The sequence below is a fragment of the Phodopus roborovskii genome, unplaced genomic scaffold (assembly GCF_943737965.1).
Source record: "Phodopus roborovskii unplaced genomic scaffold, PHOROB, whole genome shotgun sequence".
NCBI lineage: Eukaryota > Metazoa > Chordata > Mammalia > Rodentia > Cricetidae > Phodopus > Phodopus roborovskii.
The window spans coordinates 55,868,142-55,888,355 of NW_026126480.1; the positions used below are offsets into that span (position 1 = coordinate 55,868,142).

The 20,214-nt window shown below is 50.0% G+C and overlaps 2 protein-coding genes across 5 annotated transcripts; one reads left to right on the forward strand and one right to left on the reverse strand.

The window, feature by feature from the left end:
- Window positions 1–6: 6 nt before the first annotated feature.
- Window positions 7–2,548, forward strand: Trpt1 (tRNA phosphotransferase 1). 2 transcript variants are annotated; one of them, XM_051193817.1, is made up of 8 exons: window positions 7–109; window positions 224–292; window positions 411–492; window positions 1,459–1,628; window positions 1,719–1,893; window positions 2,056–2,112; window positions 2,190–2,300; window positions 2,431–2,548. In XM_051193817.1, the coding sequence occupies exons 2-8, from the start codon at window positions 233–235 to the stop codon at window positions 2,520–2,522; spliced, it is 747 nt and encodes a 248-aa protein (XP_051049774.1). In that variant the 5' UTR covers window positions 7–109; window positions 224–232; the 3' UTR covers window positions 2,523–2,548. The 2 variants fall into 2 exon arrangements, with proteins under 2 accessions (XP_051049774.1, XP_051049773.1); XM_051193816.1 differs by having other exon boundaries at window positions 8–292.
- Window positions 2,507–19,646, reverse strand: Fermt3 (FERM domain containing kindlin 3). Of its 3 annotated transcripts, none has more exons than XM_051193812.1 (15): window positions 19,361–19,646; window positions 18,587–18,760; window positions 15,145–15,378; window positions 14,858–14,977; window positions 14,589–14,757; window positions 14,373–14,475; window positions 7,028–7,135; window positions 6,754–6,888; window positions 6,616–6,665; window positions 6,412–6,536; window positions 6,016–6,122; window positions 5,660–5,899; window positions 5,248–5,372; window positions 3,148–3,289; window positions 2,507–3,035 (listed from the first exon to the last, which is right to left on the reverse strand). In XM_051193812.1, the coding sequence occupies exons 2-15, from the start codon at window positions 18,744–18,746 to the stop codon at window positions 2,856–2,858; spliced, it is 1,998 nt and encodes a 665-aa protein (XP_051049769.1). In that variant the 5' UTR covers window positions 18,747–18,760; window positions 19,361–19,646; the 3' UTR covers window positions 2,507–2,855. The 3 variants fall into 3 exon arrangements, with proteins under 3 accessions (XP_051049769.1, XP_051049771.1, XP_051049772.1); XM_051193814.1 differs by having other exon boundaries at window positions 18,587–18,763; XM_051193815.1 differs by lacking the exon at window positions 19,361–19,646 and having other exon boundaries at window positions 18,587–18,783.
- Between the last annotated feature and the right edge of the window lie 568 nt (window positions 19,647–20,214).

Sequence of the window (20,214 nt, forward strand, 5' to 3'; positions counted from 1 at the left end):
GTTCACCTTGGTGTCTACTCTCACTCCATCCACAAGACCTGGGCAGCAGCAAATCCGCAATCCGATTCCGGAGAGCGGGGTCCCATCGGATCCCTTGGACCTCGTGGCTGTCAGTGTGACCCTGGGCAAGACTCACCAGCTGGGGAATGAACAGTGCGATTCTCCCATCCTGAGCCTTTGTGACTCTATGGGCAGAGTGGCCACACGTCCCTGTTCCCTACAGGTCTTGGCAATGAACGCCCCTGGAGGAAGGAGGCAGGAAGGTAGAAGGGCCCATAGACCCCGGGAACAGGTGTGTACCTTTCCACCCTCACCCTCATAGTGGCTGGACGGGGAGGAGACACTCTGAGACTGGTCTACTTTTGCAGTAGGACATTCAGGGGGCTCAGGCCGTCACTGGACTCTTTCAGGACCGAGATGTGCAGCTGTCTAAGGCTCTGTCCTATGCCCTACGCCATGGAGCCTTGAAGCTGGGACTTCCCATGCGAGCTGGTAAGTGAACATGGTGGAAGCTGGGAGGAAAAGTAGGGGCCCAGAGAACAACTGGAACCCTGTCTCCTCAACTTCAACCCTGCCCCAGGAGGGGCACAGAATAGGCACACTCTCGGAATGCACAAGAAAAACAAGGCCCAGTGTTTTTCTCGTGTCCTCTGGAAGAGAAGTCCCTGTCCAGACTGGGCCTCATAATGTTTCTTTCAGCCAACTGGCCCTATAAACACTTCCGAAAGATGGAGAGGGTATATACTGAGGCAGCTGCTATTTATTGGAAGGCCATTCTGGGAAAGTACTTAGTGCTTGCTGTTACTCTCCCTGAAGCAGATATGCTGTCTGTTTTAGGATTTATTTATTTATTATTTATGTTTGTGTATGAGTGTTTTGCCTGCATGCGTGTGTGTCTGCACTACATGCATACCTGGTACTTGTGGAGGCAGAATAGGGCACTGGGTCCCTGGAACTGGAGTTCAGACGGTTGGACGCTGCCATGGGAGTGCTGGAAATCAGACCCCAGCTCCTTTGAAGGTCAGCCAGTGTTCTTAATTGATGCACCATCTCTAAAGCCCTTTCGTTTTCATTTTGAGACAAGGTGTCATATAACCTAGGCTAGCCTGAAAATACCTTCAACTCTTGATTCTTCTGCCTGAATCTCCCAATTGCTGGACATATAGGCATGTACAAATATGGCCACTATGAAGGTGGTCACCTTCCTGTGTAAGTTAAGAAAAATGAGGCTTGGAATAGAAGTCTTAGCAGAGCGGAGGTCTTGCCTAGCAAGTGCAAGGCTCTTTGTTCCACTACAGTATAGAAAAAAGAAAAAACACGAGACCCCAAAAGGGAAGCCTTCCTAAAAGTCACACGAAAGAGGCTTATGTGACCTCCCAGGCCTAGCCTTTGTTCCAGTTGCCTATGGCTCTCCTGTCAACCATCGCCCTGACTCCTGAGCCCACCCCCATCCTGCAGATGGCTTTGTGCCCCTGCGAGCCCTCCTGCAGCTGCCTCAGTTCCACAGCTTCTCAATGGAGGATGTGCAGCACGTGGTGGACACCAATGGAAAGCAGCGGTTTGCCCTACAGCCAGGCGAGCCCAGCACTGGCCCTCTTATCAGGGCCAATCAGGGCCACTCCCTACAAGTGGGTGCCAAGGGGCAAGTGGGAGGGAGAGCCAGGTGGGACCCCACTTCACAAAGATCTTATCCTGTCCATTCAAACACTCATTCCCAGGTACCTGAGTTGGAGCTGATGCCCCTGGAGACACCACAAGCCCTGCCTTTGATGCTAGCCCATGGTACATTCTGGAAGCATTGGCCATCTATTCTACTGAAGGGCTTGTCATGCCAAGGAAGGGCACATATCCACTTGGCCTCAGGATTACCTGGGGACCCTGGTGTCATCAGTGGTCAGTGTCACTTTCATCTATTCTGGCCCCCACCTTAGGCTCCCTACCAAGGGTCGCAGCTTCCTTTGTGTGAGACCACTTGCATGGAGCAGTATATCCCTACCCCACCTAGAGACTCCCTCTGCCCAGGTGCCCCAGGTCCAAGTCTAGTTGTCCCCACAGGCATGCGCCCAAATTGTGAAGTAGTGATATTCATCGATGGACCCCTAGCCCTGGCAGGTACGTGTGGACCCTCCAGAGACTCTCCCATATCTGTCAGAGAGGGGCACCAGTCACATCTCTAGCTCTGTGAGCAGATGGAATCCTCTTCTTCCGCTCTGCCAATGGGGTGATCCTGACACCAGGGAATGCTGAAGGCTTCCTACTTCCTAAGTACTTCAAGGAGGCCCTGCAACTACGACCTACCCGTGAGAACCAAATTACCACCTACCCTGTATTCTGAAGCTTGAGCCCTCTGCCCTCAAACTCTTTGAAAGTTCCCTACCATAGGCTGACTTATATGTTCTTTTCTCTTAGCAACTCTTGTCTCATCCTCAGGAAAGCTTCTCTCCTTGGCTGGTGATAAAGAGACGGAGTATCAGAGTGGCCCCAAGCACAGCTCCAGAGGAGGGAGAAAGGTCCAACAATAAAATATTTATTTATTAAAAATCTGAAATCAGTCACAGAAAGTCCAGCTTGAAATCAGGATTCCTTGTTCCTTATCTGTATCTGGCATTCCTCATGTGCTTAGGGACTACATATAGGTCAGGGATGTGAGCTTCTGGAGGGGCTCTGTGTGGCTCAGGGCCTACCATCTCTAGGCTGGATGGTGGCAGTGTCTACCCCACCCAGGGCCCTGGCCTGCCAGTGACAGCAGGTGAAGGTACCCGGCATGGTGCAGTGTGGAACAGTGAGCTCAGGTGAATGTGGGCTTGCAAGGGTCCCTGGAGGTGGTGAGTGGAGCAGGGGCAACCTGCTTTCCCTCAGAAGGCCTCATGGCCACCTGTAAGCTGCAGGAACAAATCCTCATCCAGTTCCTCTCCGCGAGCCCGCTCTCGAGTAGACAGGAAAATGTAGCCACCAATGTACTCATGTACGATGCGGCAGCTGGCAGACACACAGCTGAAGGCCACATTGATGTGTTCATCAAATTCAATGGCCACCTGCAGGTGGGTGGTCACAGGTCCAGTGGTCAGGGGCAACAAGCAGCAGTTTCTGCCTTGCCCTAGCTATGTCTGAGCTGGCCACCTGCCCCTGTCCTCCCCTGGGGCCTACCTGTCGAATGTCCCAGTTGACATTCCATTGACGCATGTTGCTGAAGCGCCAGGTCTTGACCACGTCACCCACGGCCAGGTCAATGCGGATTAGTCTGTTGTTGGCAATGCCCAGGATCTCATCTTTCCTGCTGCCCTTGAACCTAAGTTCCGTGGGGTGAGGGTATGAGTGAGAACCATGTGTGGCCCTGGACCCTACCCTGTGCACACTGCTCCAGAGCCCTCAGGGTAGAGCACAGCTTCACCTGCCCCAGCTCTGCAGCCCTACAGCTGCTCAGCCTGAGGCAGCCTTAAGCATCTGCTCCGAAAAACTAGGATTGTTCATGGACTCCCAGGCATGGTACAGCATGTCTGTCATCCCAGCAAAGGACTGAGGCAGGAATTCACACCAGACTTGATACATGGTGAATGAAGCTCTCTCTGTACCTGCCTTGCAAGTATGAAGCCCTGAGGACTGATCCCTGGGACAGTCCGGGAGAGACTGCTTAGTGGATAGAGCTCTTGCCTCATGAGTAACCCTAACACATCTACCGTGTGCCTACGGCAAGTCGGGAGCCAGAGACAGGAGTCTTTGCACAGTCTGCTGCTAGCTAGCCTGCAGTACACAGTGACGAGTAAGAACTCTAGTTTCAAACAAGGTGGAAGGGAAAGGCTGTCCTAGAGGCTGTCCTCTGGCCCCGCACAACTGCCACAGCAAGTGCACAGACACACAGATTTAAAATAAAAACATTAAGAAAACAGCCTGAGCGCTGGTGGTGCACACCTTTAGTCAGTCCCAGTACCAGGGAGGCAGAGGTAGGCAGATCTGTGAATTTGAGGCCAGCCTGGTCTACAGAGTGAGTTCCAGGACAGCCAGAGCTGTTACACTGAGAAACCCTGGCTTGAGGGGGAAAAAAAAGGCCAGCAGGAAGGTTCAGCCCCCTGAAGCCTAATGGCCTGAGCTGAGCTTACTCCCAAACCATGTGGTGAAAGGGGAGGACCAGGCTCCTGTAAGTTGTTTTCTGACCTCCACATGTGCACATGCACAAAATAAAGAAGCTGAAAATGTAAACTGTAAGCTGAGGGGCTGGAGAGATGGCTCAGCTGTTAAGAACACTTACAGTGCTTATAGAAGACCCAGGTTGGGTTCCCAGTACCACATGGGGGCCCTTAACTCCAATTCCAAGGGCTCTGGTGTCTCTCCTGGCCTCTGTGGGCACTCGGCACTGTATGCAGTATATATGTACATATGCAGGCAAAACACACATACAGGAAAAACCAAATCCTTTTTTCTTTTTTGGTCTTCTGAGGCAGGTTCTCTGTGTAACCCTGGCTGTCCTGGAACTCACTCTGTAGATCAGGTAGGTTGGCCTTGAACTCATAGAAATATGCCTGCCTTTGCTGGAATTAAAGGCATGTGCAAGCACCGACTGGCAAAAAAAAAAAAAAAAAAAATATATATATATATATATAAATATATATATATATATATATATATATAATATATATATATATATATTACCAGGAACAGAGGCAGGTGGATCTCTGTGAGTTAGAGGCCAGTTGGTTTACAGACAGAGTGAGTTCCAGGGCAGTCAGAGCTTACACAGAGAAACCCTGTTTTAAAATTCCCATCCCCCCAAAAAAGCAAAAATATAATAGAAAAACAAGATGGGCAGCCCCTGAAGAACAATGTGGGAGGGTACCCCCACAGACACAAATGCATACAAGGTGAGGGCATCATAATGGCATTTGGGAACATTAAGCACATAACTCATGCCATTAAGTAATGATCTTGAGTGTATCATCAACCACCATTCATCTCTCTGCACTTAGGAACTGAGTTCTCAGGGTCCTCCCTGAAGCACCAGGGACAGCTGGCCAAGGCCCAGAGAGGGAAGCATCTATGACAAAGTTAGGATAAGAACTGTGTCTTCTGCTTGCCTGACATGAGTTCTGTCTCTTGGATATCTATGACAGTGCACTCTGGGAAATACACAGAATCTCAGGGGAGGTCCACAGAGAAGAGGGGACCTGGGACCCATCTGGGTTGTGAGCACACAGCATCAGGCAGCAAGTGAGGGCAGAAACAGTGCTTTGTTTTGCAGGGCTGGAATCATACCTGACCACCACATAGGAGATGCCAAAGTCAGGCAAAGATTGCCAGGCCTGGATGAAGCGCAGCTGGGCCTCTATCAGTGAGAGCTGGGCCACATTCTGGTGAGCTTCCAGGATCCGTGGAGTGAGCTGTGGAACCATACTGTTAAGGGACTCTTAGGGCCTCCCTTTATCTAAAGTCCCTAAAATCCCCCCTCCCCATCTCCCTGCCTGCCCTGTTGAGGGTATCACCGAGGTGCACACGTGGCTAAATCAGGCCCTACTTTAGACATGGAACACGTTCAGAGAGGTCCCTGAGACAGCAGAAGGAAGAAACAAGCAGTGTTTCTTAAAGAAGAGGGTTCTATTGGAGGTCCAGGGGTCACGGGTGGCTAGGTAAACACTGTGGCAGTTCCCACCCACATTTCCTTTGGCACCTGCTTGGCCTTGAACTTTCGCTGGAAACGGGGAGCCACAAGGCCATAGGGATTAAGGCTCTCAGCAGAGGCTTCAGGGCCCTGGAGGTTGTTCCCTGAACCTCCACTGCCACCACCTGCCCGTTGCAGGCTAAGAAAGGCCAGAATGGCCTGCACCTCACTGGCATAACTGCTGTCCGCCATAGTACGGCCCTTGGAGGCCAGCCGGCAGGCAGCCATCCATTGTGCATATTGCTGTTCCTGCAGCAAGGACAGAGAATGTGGTGAGTATGCTCTGGCCATGTTCATTCATACCCTGAATGTCATTCCAGCCCTGCCCTCCCACTCCTGTTACCCCTTTGGCCCAGCTTGCTCACATCCTGGCAGCGCAGGTAGATCTCACTCATGCCTTCTGGTGAGGGCACCAAGAGTTTGATGCAGAACTTCTGGCCAGAGACATTGACATCAGGGACCACCTCACAGCCTGCAAGGAGAATGGGGTGGCTAAGGGGTTGATGTATGGCTAAGTGGCAGTGAGGTGGTGCACACCTTTAATCCCAGCACTTGGGAAGCAGAGGCAGGTGAACTGCTGTGAGTTCTACAAAGTGAGTTCCAGAACAGGCTCCAAAGCTACAGAGAAACCCTGTCTCAGGAAAAAAGAGGGCCCTGTATAAAAGCCTGCCCAACGCTTAGCTGTCTCAGGGCAGACGGTATCCACCCAGGTCCCTAGGAGGAAACAGGCTGAGCACAGTTGCTAAGGGGAATTCTCTCACCCTTGAGGTTGAGCTGCTGGATAGGATCCCCGGGTGCTTCATCCTGGCTCTTATAGTAGGACAGCGTGGTGTCCTTGAATACCACCCAGTGCTGGCGGTAGCCCTTCAGGGTCAGCTTCCTGGGCCTGGAGGAAGTAGGAAACTTGTGACCCATGGACTCTCCGCCTTCCCCCTCTCCCCCTCTCAGCTGGCCCCACACTTAACCTGAAGATTCGGAGATGGTCCTTGAGTTCCGGGATGGTGGTGAGGCTATCCTGGGGAAGGAGAGAAGTCAGAGGCAACCTTGGGTCCCCTACATGGTCCTGACCCCAACCTCATTCCCAAGCCCAAGCCCCTCCTCACCAGCATGTCTGAGGGTGCTGACCCCTTCAGCTTCACCTCCAGGTTGTTCAGGGCCGCATCCAGGTCATCCAACCCCAAGTCCCCAGAGGCCGGTTCACCCATGTCCCCACTCACGGACAATTTGTTGATGTGGTACTAGGGACACATAGTCAATTAGAGCTGAGTCTGAGGCCTATCTGCCCCACAGAACCCCCATGCTGGACTTCTTTGGAGATGGGTCCCTTTCTGGAAGGCCTTTTGACCCTGTATCCCAGCACCCCGGGGCCCTAGGCACCTGCAGGGCAGCAAACACCATCATCTCCTCCTCAGTGCAGTCGATTTCCTCAGTCAGCAAGTCCCAGCGGGCCTGCTCATACAGCTGGGTCAGTCGCACCGGGTCTGTCTGGAGCAGAGGGGGTCAGTGGGTCCTGTTTCTACCCTGAGGGCCTGCCCACTGCCTAGGTAGGCAGTGCAGCTCTCTCCATAAACCTCTGTTTTGTACAGGCCAGCCTCCTGTTGAGGCAAGCGAGGAGGAAGACAGCTCCTAAATGAAGTAATGAAGTGCTCCCAGTATAGGAAGAAGACAGCTTCCCCTGAGCTAGTTCCCTCACAACTCATCTCTCAGGAGAGTGCAGGCCACAGGAAAGCACTCCAGCTTTCCCTGAGGAAGTCATCCCATCCCCAGGGTGACAATGGACCACTAAAGAGAAGAAGGAGCGAAAGGGCTCTAGAGTCAGGGCCTCCCAGGCACCCATGGAAATGCACACTCGGAGGCCTGAGAGCAAGGGCATCAAAAAGGCAAGGAGAGGAGACAGCCTTGACTAGGAAAGCCCAGAGTTCACTCCCCAGTGCTGTATGAAACTGAGCCTACTGGTGCTTGCTCATAATCCAGCACTTTGGAGGGGAAGCAGGAAGATCAGGAGTTCAAGACCATCTGTGACTAAGGTCAACCTGGGCTACATAAGACTGTAACACACACAAATATACAATGGCAGAACAGAATGGCCTATCAAACCATTAAGAGGATTAAAAGGCAAAGCATAGAGTTGAGAAGTAGACTCAGGAGCCATCCTCTGACACATACTCTTATTTAGAGTGTATAGAGCACACACACAAATCAGTAAGGACAGACAACTTAGTATAGGAACTGCAAAAAATATAAACAGAAATGGCACTGGAGAGGCTATCCAAGTGGCTAACAGCTAAAAAAAAAAAAAAAAAAAAAAAAAAAAAGTTAGACTCTTATTAGCCACTGGGGAATGTGAGTCAGGTTCACAGAAAAAATTGGACTACTGGTTGTCTTGGGCAAAAACTGAAAATGGACACTAGAGAATTTTCTGCAATAGCAAAAAATATTTTAAAACTGGATATGGCAGAGCTGGAGAGATGGCTCAGTGGTAAAGAGCACTGGCTGCTCTTCCAGAGGACCAAGGTTCAATTCCCAACACCCAAACGACTGCTCTGGCTGTAACTCCAGTTCCAGGACTTCTGACATGCTCACACAGACACATAAAATAAGAAAGGAAAACTGGAAGTGGCAGTAGTTGTACAACCATGCACAATGATCAAAAATAAACTGCTCAGGATGGGTGGTGCTTGCAGTATGTAAGTCACATCTTGGAGATGCTATGGGGCAGACTTTTGGCATGGTAGATGCATTATAATAAGTAGCAAGGGCCAAGTGATGCTGAGGCTGGGGCCACTGAAACTATCAGTTGCTGTTAATTGGGAGGGCCTACTGGAGGTGACCCTGCATGCCCTGAGTCCCACCTCTTCCTCCTCTAAAATCTATGTACACAGTGTCCCAAAATGCACATTCAGCTTCAGATCTGCAGGCTCCAAAGCCCGATTCAACTAACCACAGACTAATAACATTAGGGGGAGTGATGGGATCTAGTTGGGTGTGGTGGCTCATCCCTGTAATCCCATAATTTGGGAGGTTGAGGCAAGAGGATTATCACAAATTCCAGACCAGTCTCAGCTACATAGTGAATTCAAGTTTGTTTGTTTTGAGATAAGGTTTTTCTGTGTAGCCCTGGCTGGCCTGCAACACACAGAGATCCTCCTATCTCTTAATGCTGGGATTAAATGCTTGCAATGCCATATGATGCTGCACTCCTTTAATCATGGCACTCAAACTCAGGAGGCAGAGGCAGGAGGATTTCTGTGAATTCAAAGTTAGTCTAGTCTATATAGCAAGTTACAGACTATCCAGAACTACAAATGAGATATCTTCTCTTTCTCTCTCTCTCTGTCACACACACACACACACACACACACACACACACACACACACACACGAGAGAGAGAGAGAGAGAGAGAGAGAGAGAGAGAGAGAGAGAGAGGTGCACTGGGTAGGAAATCACTAGTTACCTAAAAATGGATTAAAGTACAGGGGACATCAGTAGTTAAGCAAAGGAGTTCTTATCAGGGCAGGACCTGGAGCTGTCAACCTGGCCTTCTTAGTGCTTCCTTTTTTTTTTTTTTTAATCCTGAGACAGGGTTTCTCTGTATTGCTTTGTAGCCTGTCCTGGAACTCGCTCTGTAGAGCAGGCTGACCTCAAACTCACAGAGATCCGTCTGCCTCTGCCTTCTGAGTGCTGGGACTAAGGCATGCACCACCAACACTCAGCTGCACTTGGTACTTCTTTAGCCCCCACTTCCACAAATACTAAAAAAGTAGTTTAAGTCTACTAATATATATATATATATATATTCAAATAAGTATAATTGTTATTATTATTATTGCTTGTTAGTTTGAGACTGGGTCTTATGTTGCCCAAGCTGACCTTGAACTTATGCAGCTAGGATAGGCCTCAACAGCCCACCTTCCTGCTTCAGCTTCCCAAGTTGTTAGGATTACATCATGAGGTCTGGTTTTTCTCACCTGCTCTGAAAGTGGTACTGTATTGTTGGTACTGTGTGGAGGGGCTGGGTTAAGGGGCCCTGTGTAAGTCATAGTGTGTGGGGAATGTCCAGACAGTCCTCTGCAGCCCCTCTTTAACTTTGGGTAGGTAGAGTTCAGTGGGTGAAGGAGCCCAGCCCTGCAGGTCCTGGATTCAACACACGATACCATATATATCACCTATCAGAAAGAAGTCTGACCATGAAAGGAAATATGAGCACAGCTATTCTGGGTTCTGCTAAGAACACTGTTTGTATGTTACTATTTGTAGTCATAGCCACATTGTTTTCACCAAACACCATAAACACCAGTAGATTGGTAAGACTCACAGAAATGTGTGTACTATGTGAAAGGGGAGGGGAGAGGAGAAGGGCAGAATAGCTAAGTCTTCATCAGCTGACCATCAATAGCCGTGTGAAAAACTGCAAGGTCACAGAACAGGGTCTGGACTCAGGAGCACACACAGAAGTCCCAGCTAGCCAGACTTGGCTTTGGCCTAAGTTCAGGATTAGCCTGGGTAACAAAGTGAGATGTTCCAGGGGACCCAATATCCTCACATAGACATACATGCAGGCAAAATACCAATCAATGAACATGAAGTAAAAGTAAAACAAATAAAAAAGTAAACACTAAAAAAACTACATTGTTCAAATTTACCTTTCCCAGAGAATAGAGTGGGGTAGAGAATGGTTTTGCTGAGTGCTGAGAACTTGTAGTCCTGTGTGGGACTGAACTTGTGGTCCAGTCCTGTGTGGGAGCAAACTGTACAGAGCCACCTGCTCTCGCTACAGGGCAGGTGTGGTTAGAGAAGCAGGTAGGAGATGGAGCTGGAGGCTAGCAGAGGCTGGGAAGGATAGGAGCAGGGACATAGGAGGGTGGGGGAAGCTGGCGTTGCCTCATCAGAGACTAGTATGCACTAGGCCACTGCAGATGAGCTGTGGCTGGGCCTTACTGAGGTTAATAGCAAACTACTAGAGGTCAGGCTGGTTTCCCAGGACCTTAACTCTGTCCCTAGTCAAGGATTTTTGCATTTTATCTGTTTGCAGTGCTGTGGGTTACCCCAGGGTCTTGCACAGGCTAGGCAGGTACTCTACCTCTAGGTTACATCTTCAGCCCTGTAAAGAAGATTTTATAATACTGTGGCAAGTCAGTGTTGTCAGGATGACTATACATAAGCACCCAGAAGATGGGCCTCTGGGCATGTGTAGAGATTATGTTATGTCAGTTGATGTGGGAAGACCCGCCCATGGCAGGGCAGGGAGCCATACCCAGGGCAAGAGAGCCTGGGTTTGGTAAATGGGGAGGGAGCTGAGTACCAGCAGGCATGGGTTTGCCGTGCTCTTCTTGGGGTGTCATCTGACCAGATGCTTCCAGCCTGTCCTGACTCCAGCCCTGATGCACTGTACTTGAGTTGTAGACTAAAGCCCTTCATTTTTGAGTTGCTTTTGTCAGAGTGTTTTACCTCAGCATCAGGGAACAAAACCTAGACAAACAGAACTATTTTACAAATAACCATAAACTCAGCACTCAGAGGCAGTAGGGTTGCATCTGAACTACAAAGTGACAAAGTGACACTCTTTTTTTTTTTTTTTTTTTTTTTTTCCAAGACAGGGTTTCTCTGTGTGGCTTTGGAGGTTGTTCTAGAATTAGCTTTATAGACCAGGCTGGTCTAGAACTCATAGAGACTCACCTGTCTCTGCCTCCCAAGTGCTGGGGTTAAAGGCGTGCACCGCCACTACCTAGACAAATTGACACCCTTAAATAAATAAATATGGGTTTAGGAAATGGCTCAGTAGGTAAAAACATACAAGACTGATGCCTAAGGTCTGACACCCAGACCCATGTGGGAAAGCTGTATGTGGTGACTAGATCTGTAAGCCAGTACTCATATAGGCAGATGGGAGACAGAAGCCTGGACACTTAAAGGCCAGCAAGACTAGAGTACACAGGAGGCAGAGGGAACTCCGTCTACAGCACACAGTACTCCAGTAAAACAATTCTCACTGTTGTTTCTGTAGCAACAAGGTAGAAGGCAAGGACTGACTCCCAGAAGTTGTCCTTTGTATGTACATTTAAAATATACAAATAATAAAATCTTTTAAAAATATATTCCTTTCTAAAGAAGGCAGAAACACCAAAACCCAGAGAGGAGGAACTATTTCTGTTCTTCCAAGCAGTAGAGTAACAATTGCTTAAAACAATCTAAGATATGTGGGGCTGGAGCGAAGGCCCAGCTGTAGAGAGTGCTGGGCGCTCTTCAGAGTAGCTGGGTACAGTTCCCAGTACCCACATGGCCACTCACAACTGTCTATAACTTCAATTTTAAAAACCCAGTGCCCTTTTCTGGACTCTATGTGCACCAAGCACACACATGGTAGCAAAGACATATCTGCAGGTAAAACACTAAGACACATAAAGTAAAAAACCTTGAAAAATACTTAGGGTATCTATTACCCTCGTTTGACTATTATGCATTCTATCACATGTGCTAAATTATTATAGTGTAGCCCATAAAGATTTATTAATCATATAAATGAGTTAATAACATGTAATTTGTTTTTTACTTTTTTGAGACAGGGTTTCTCTGTGTAGCCTTGGCTGTCCTGGACCTCGAACAGGCTGGCCTCAATCTCACAGAGATCCGCCTGCCTCTACCTCCTGAGTGCTGGGATTAAAGGCTTGTGCCACCACTGACTGCTAAAATTAAAAAAATTTTTTCAAGACAGGATTTCTCCTTGTAGCCCTGGCTGTCCTGGAATTCACTTTGTAAATCAGGCTGGTCTTGAACTCACAAAGATCTGCCTGTCTCTGCCTCCCAAATTCTGGGATTAAGGGCATGTGCCACCACTGTCTTGTTAGCATCCAGGCACACCGTGGCCCCGCCCCTTGGGGGGGCACATGGCAGAAGGTACCTTGGCTCTGTATTCAGGCACAAAAGGTCCCTTTAAGAGACGAGCTCTGCCCATTCCTGTTCTCAGGTGTTCACCCCACCTCCCCCACACACTGTTCCTCTGGACAGGCAGGCAGGTCTTTTCCTGTCTCTCTCTCTCTCCCTTCCCTTCCCAACTACCTCCCTTTTCTCCCAATAAAACTTCCTATGTAAGGTCTGCCTGCATGGCATGGTCTGTCCCTCCATGGAGTTTCTTGCCAACACCTGGCTAAAATTCAGTCACGACAACCTAGTTTGATCCCTGGGGCTCACATGGTGGAAGGAGAAAACCAATTTCTGTAGGTTGACCCCTGACCTCTACACATACACTGTGGCACACAGACCCCCCCCCAATACACAACAAATAATAGGATTTAAAAAAGAAGGGGCTGGGGGATGCTGTTACAGAATATTTAACGTGCAAGCAAAAGGCCCTGAGTTCCTATCCCCAGCACCTATGTAAACAGCTATAACCCCAGCACACCTGGCAGAGACAGGCAGAACCTTGAGCTTTGCTAGGTAGCCAGGCTCACTGAATTAGTGAGTTCTGGGTTTCGTGAGAGACAATGACAGAAGACACCTGGCAATGACCTCTGGTGTTATGTGCACACATTGGGCAGCTGAGGAAGAGAAGAAGCAGAAGCAGAGCCTGGGTACAGCTACAAGAAGAGGGACACACACCCTTAGCCCATGAGACATAGAAGCTGTGAGAGAGAAAGAGTTCCAGAGGAAGGGGTGTTGGCTATGTCCATTCCATAAATGAGCAAATAAGATGCAGGCCTGTAATCCTAGCCATTGGAGGTCCTGGGGCAGGAAGACTGAAAATTCAAGCAAGGTCTGCCTGGGTTACAGAGTGAGTTCAAGGCCATGGTCTACAACTTAGATGACTTAACAAGGCCCTACCGCAAATTAAAAATAAATAAATAATGAAAGTTCAGGGCTGGAGAGACAGCTCAGTGGTTAAGATTACTGACTGTTCTTCCTGAGCACCCAGGTTCAGTTTCTAGCACCCACACGGTGGCTCACAACTCTCTGTAGCTCCAGTTCCAGGGGATCTGGTCTCTTTTGGTGCCAGGCACATATGCTGTACAGACATACACACAGAGAAAATACCCATATGCAAAGTAATACTAAAATAATTCCAAAGCGCCTGGGATAGCATTTGTCAAAAAAAAAAAAAAAGGTCTAATACTTATTATAAAAAAAAAAAAGTGTGGGTGGGATGGGACTGTGGGACAGACTGCATGGAGGGCAGTGCGTGTCCTTTGTGTGTAGGTGTGGGTAGAAGGCACCAGGACAGTTTGGCTCAGAAGAGAGGGTTGAGGGACTCTGCTGATAGCTTGAAGAAGTGCTCTGTAGAGCACCATGTGTTTGCAATGAGGGGCTACAGGAAGGAAGAGGAGTCTGTGGCCCCTCCCCCAGCAGTTAGTGGAGACAGAAGGACAGACTACATTGTTGCTGAGGAGAAAACAGGCGTGGAGCGCTCAGAATGTGGCACCCTGAGGCCACCCTGTAAAGCTTCTTCCCACCTCCCAGGTCCTGAAGGTCCCAGTGGCCTCCCTGTGCCCACCTGAGACCCACACTCCCCAATACCCACCACTGTCTACATCTCTGCCATGAGCCCCAGCAGGCAGGTCCTAAAGAAACCAAATGTCTCCATTTGCCTTAGCACTGGAGACCCCAAAATGCACGCACTGGTGGGGTCAACACAGAGGCACAGAAGAACAAATGTATGGTTGGACAAACTGACCCCTACAGTGGCCAGCTTCCCAGAGCTAGACCCTCTTATTCCAGAATGCAGCTCACCTTGGGATCCAGGTCAAAGAAGCTGTAGTACTTAAATCGCAGCCAAAGCACATCCCCAGCCTTGACACCTTGCTGCATGAGGCACCGTGATGAATCCAGCCACCTGGGTATGACAGAAGCAGGGTGAGGACACAGGAGAGGAAGGGCCTAAGAGCAGGAAGCAGAGGGCAGGTGAGCGAGACTCTGAGCATGGTGGCCTGGGTATGGGGCAGGCACCTGCTGTGGAGCTGGGTCTTGTCACATAGGGAGCTGGGCCTTGGCAGGCGCTGGAGCAGGAGAGGGTCAGGTGGTGGCTGTGGCCGGCTCAGCATGTGGTAACAAGCCTCCGTCTGAGTGCTGTCTGAGAAGTGTGCTGGCATGCCTCTGAATAAGGCAGGTGCCACACCTGCAGTGTGGGTAGGAGTCAATCAATCAGACCTGACTCCAGTCTGCCTCCCAGGCCTCACTCTATCCTGGCCCCAGCCCTGGGGGGCATGCTCACTCACCCCCAGCTAGGACAACCTTGGTCAGGTCGTGCACCTCTTCCTCAGGCTCCTTCTCCTTCTTTTTCCTCTCTTTCTTTTCTGGAGCACGAAGCAGGGACAGCTCCTCCGGATGCCTGATACCTGAAGGGAGTAAGGCTTCTGCACCAAGGGCTACCAGGTCACCTCCCTACCTTCCCATAGACACCCTGGGGAAGTCACAGCCCTATGGTAAGTCTGGAGGAAAGGCGATAGCAAGAACAAGCTTATATGGCTTAGCCTGGGAAAGGGAAGGGGCCCCAGCTACTCACTGAGGAGGCGGCAGATGGCCGCCACAGCCTGGAAGAGGGGCTTGGAGAAGCTGGCAAGCAGACGCACCACACGACGGTTAGGTAGTTGCAAGATGATGGGTCGGTGCTGTGGCCCAAAAAAGAGGCGGGCATCTGCCAGGATGCCATACTTGTCCAGGGTCCAGTGTGTCTGCAACAGCCATTGTCTCTTCTGCTCCCACCAAATGGCATGGTCAGACCAGTCCTGCTTGCGATCTGTGAGGACCCAAGGGTGTCCATTGGCCTTCAAGGGTCCCACCAAGTCTTTTTCATTTCTGCCCTAGCATGATGCCATAGGTGAGCCAGACTGTGTTGGCTCCAAAGTGATAAGGAATGGTTGATAGTTGACTCCTTACATCACTTCTCAGGAGTCCCCAACCCAGAATTTCCCCAAACCCAATCTCAATGACCTCACTGCATACACTATTGAGGTGACTTCTTACAGCCTGTGTGTCTTGTGGGATGTTTGGTTCAATGCCCTTTCTATCTTTTTTCTTGTTTTTTTGAGACAGGGTTTCTCTGTGTAATCTTGACAGTCTTGGAACTCGCTCTGTAGACCAGGCTGTCTTAGAGATCTGGCTGCCTTTGCCTCCTGAGTGCTGGGATTAAAGGTGTGCGCCACCACTAACCTGGTTTAGCTTCAGTTTTCTAGTTGTTAACAATCATCCTGACTCATGGCGGCTGACCAATGTCTGCTACATACAAAGTGGTGTGCAATTTTGACACTTAAGAGAAGCATTCATGGGGCTGGAAAGATGGCTCAGGGGTTAAGAGCACTGGCTGCTCTTCCAAACATCCTGAGTTCAGTACTCAGCACCCACATGGTGACAGTGACTCACAACCACCTATAATGGGATCTGATCCCCTCTTCTGTCATGCAGGCATACATGCAAATATACTCACATGTATAAATAAATCTTTAAGAAAAAATTATAAAGAGAGAAATATTCATTTGGAAATGAGAACATATCACTTGTCATCTGACCAGAAATTGGGATGATAACAATGGATGACATAGGATGTTGCATCCTCCCCCAACAAATGTGAATACAAAAATAAATGGGGCAAAAAAACTGCTCTGGGCACACAGCCTCCTGGATTTTGCTGAGACTGGATTTCTTGCAAGAGTCTAGACCTACCTCTTGTCCTCCTATTGAATTTTGACCCTTGGTCCCTATTCTGGATTCATGTCTGCCTCCCCACGGTCACCTGTGCTGCCAAACACTGGAAAAGCTTCTCTGCCTAGCTCCTCAGAATTCTGAGCTCCCTTCCTTTACTCTGCCCCCACTTCCTCTTTGATTGGCCTTTTGCTTTTAGATTTGTTTTTGTTTTGTTTTTAATTTTTGGAGACAGGGTTTCTCTGTGGCTTTGGAGGCTGTCCTGGAACTAGCTCTTGTAGACCAGGCTGGTCTAGAACTCTGCTTTTAGTTTTTAAACTTGAGGCAGCGTTTTACTATGTGGGCTGCAAATTCACTAGGGTTGGGACTGCCTCCATGCCCAGCAACCTTTGCTGTGGCTTTGTTCTCTTCAGGAGGCTGTCCCCACCCACTCCACTCCTTGCCTATCTTTTCCCTCTCCTCAGCCATGCCCTCTTCTGGGGGTTGGGTTTCACTCCTGTTTATCACTTCAGCTGCTATCTTCCTTGGGGAATCTGCATGGCCTGAGTCTCTACTCAGAGGCATGTTCATTATTTCCTTCATTCCAGATTCCTGTTCACCTGGCTCCATAGCCAGTGCTGGAACACTGAATTTGGTAAGGACTAGCTCTAGCCTTCCAAGTATTAAGCTGAAGCCTACTGTGGCTGGACAAAGGAGCCCTTCCTTCCCAGACCATCTAACCACCATGCTTTTCATTTCTAGTCCAACCTTGAGTGAATATCAATTTCACTTCTAAATCCACCTTTTCTCTCCTCCCCATCTGGCCCCTTGAGCCCTAATCATTAGCCACCCCTAAACCCCACAGACAACTGGATGGCCTGCTTTGGTCTCTCTGGCTGCAGTCTCTCCCCTGCTGACAAGGGGCCCTGCAAAGGTCTGCCTTAACTCAAAGCAGGACTGGAGAGATGGCTCAGTGGTTAAGAGCACTAACTGCTCTTCCAGAGGACCTGGGTTCAGTTCCCAGCACCCACATGGTAGTCACACCTGTAATTCCAGTTATAGGGGTCCTGACACCTATGGAAAACATCAACATGCAGAAAATAAAAATAATTAAGCTGGGTGGTGGTGGTGCATGCCTTTAATTCTAGCACTTGTGAGGCAGAGGCAGAGGCAGGATCTCTGTGAGCTTGAGGCCAGACAGACTGGGTTTTCCCACAATCAGGTACCACCTGGGTTTCCTGTTTGGTCACCAACCAGATGTCTTGAGGCTCTAGCTCAGAGCCTCCTCAAGACCGCTCTGAAAATCACCTGTTCTTATTGTCAGGTGCCCCAAGGAAACTCTCACTATTTGGCTGGCCTCATCACTGCCAGTGGAAGGGGTGGGGACAATGCTCCCATTGCTGAGGACCGAGGTCCTGGAATTGAAGTGGGTTGGCCTGAGGAGCCCGGCAGTGGTATTTGGTGAGTTCAGCTCTTGGGACCCACCATTCTGACTTAGCCCAGGTCAAGCCTCCTTCTCCATCTGACATCTAGTTTCTGAGGGACCAACCCTCTGGCCCCACTTCTGCTTTCACAGCCTCCTTGGGCCCTGCCTCTGGCAGTCCCCCTCCCTGCTTTAGCCCTCTTATTTGGCTATGTTGGGGCTTGTCCTGCCCAGTCACTCTGGTCCTTGTCCTGGACTACACATAGGGGATTTGTTGGGTCTAGAAAGCCTGCTTCCTACCCCTGTCCTTACTCCAGATGCCTAGGACCCAAGCTTATAGTACAAGGCCTTCAGGCTATCAGGAGCTTTTGATGGGATGCCTTCCGGCTCCGACTATCAGGGGCTTTCCTGCCATCCGCCCAGGAAATGATAGCTCTCTTTCTCCACTAGGAAGGTTGATGAGAAGCCCCTATGGGGCCTTCTGGGTGACTGATATCACACCAGCTTACTCTACCATAACTTCCTGTGGGGGCAGGGCCTTCCACCCAATGTCACCAGCCTCCAAGTGGCTGGCTGGGGAGGAAATGTAGGAGAGTAGACCCCAGACCCCTCCTAGCCATCCTGCAGACCTTGGAACATGACTGAGGCCTCAGCACAGGCAAAGTGTGCGGGTGACCGTGTTCTGCCATTCCCTTGAAGACTAGACAGAACCAGTAGGGGTAGGAGGAAGGACGAAAAGGGAGAGGAAGTTGAAGAAATATCTTCTTTGGAACCGAACAATTATGCTGTTGCCTGAGTCATTGTGACAAGGTTATCATGCATGGCAGGGCAGGGGTGGCCCAGAAGTGCCAGGAATAGCTGTCATCTGTGCCAAACTGAGGACATGGGGGTCACGGGCACTCACTGATCTCCTCCACGATCTTCAGAAGCACCCCACCAATGTGCGACTCTCCCGTGACTCGGAGGGTGACAGACTGGGCCTCAGGATCCTCCTCGCCCACAAACACCCGCAGCTCCCAAGACGAGTCAATATAGTCCCCGGAGGCTGTCTTCATGCCCGCCATGGCTGTGGCTGCTTCTGCTGAGGCAAGGTGAGCAGAAGCTGGGATCTGGCAGGCTGCCAACAAATAAGCAGGAGCCCTATGGTACCCTGGGTAGGTGGGTAGGCCCTGGGGGTACTGACACAAAGAGCTACTGTAATCAAGCCAACCTGAGACCCTCTATCATGTGTTTGGGCTGAAGACAGTTCCTTAGAACTTTCCAGTCAACTTAGGTCTTACGGGTAGGAACACCAAGGCCCAATAAAGACATACTAAAGCTGGGCTGTGATGGCATGTCTTTAATCCTTAGCACTCAGGAGGCAGAGGCAGGCAGATCTGAGTTCAAGACCAGCCTGGGCTACCAAGCACGTTCCAGAACAGCCAGAGATGTTATACAGAGAAACCTGGTCTTGCGGGGGTAAAAAAAAAAAAAAAAAAAAAAACAAAAAACAAAAAACCCCATCAGAGCAGGTCGACTCTCCTACTCACAGCTCTGCCAAGCCCACCTATCCCACAGCTGGCTCACAGCTCTCGGCCAGCATTCTAGCCCGCACAGGCCTCTGGTGTGATAGAAAGAATGGCTGTCCAAGCAGACTAGTAGGCCAGGGGACAAAGGAGTCCTCCTGTCTTGCACTTACCTAGCCTGTGAGGGGCTACAGCTGCAGGAGGCGCTGGGGTACCTGTCACCCCTGGCCTGGGGTTGCCTAGCCTTGTCCTGTTCAGTTGCTTCCTTCAGAGGTCAGCCCTTGGTGGCCTTATCAACAAAGTTGTGCTAGTCTCTCCCCAGGGCGGGCTGCTGCTGGGTACAGGAAGCACACTGCCAGCACGTAAAAGGGTTCCACAGGGCCCTTGCTTTTGTTACCACAGGAAGTGAGGGAAGAGCAGAGGTGGGGTGATACCACAGAGCTCTCCCCACCCCACCTCCCTGGCTTCCACTGGCTGTATCTCCAGCCTGCTCTGAATGGGACTACCTCTGGCCAGCAGGGAAGCCTTTTCATTGTTTCCTACCCCAAAATAGGATTTGTTTCCAAACCTACAGCAACGTCAGGGCTTCCATTCCCCTATCAATGTCTGTACCTCTCATGAAACCTCTATGTGACTCCCTTCAGGACTTTTATCCTGTCCCTTTAGAGGCTCTGGCATTGGGATACAAAATGCTTTATGTGCAAGTCCCCTAGTGCCAGCTGAGCAGGAACCCAGCCTGTTCAGGTTAATGATCTTTGTGGTAGCTGACCATTGTGGAGGTAAGGCGGTTCTGGTGAGTCTCAGGGACTGGGGGTGGGACAGGAAGCCAGTTTATGCAAACACAGGAGAGGGAAGTATAGCCTGCTGCTGGCCTCAGCATCTTGCTAGCCCAGAAAGCAGCCTTCTGGTAGCAAATGAGGAAGTTCAGTGTTGGCCAGTGTGGAAGACAATGGTGAGGGGTTTAGGACTAAGCTCTCTAAGGACTAGGGCAGCAGGAGCTGTTGGTGGCACTAATTCTCAGGTCTGC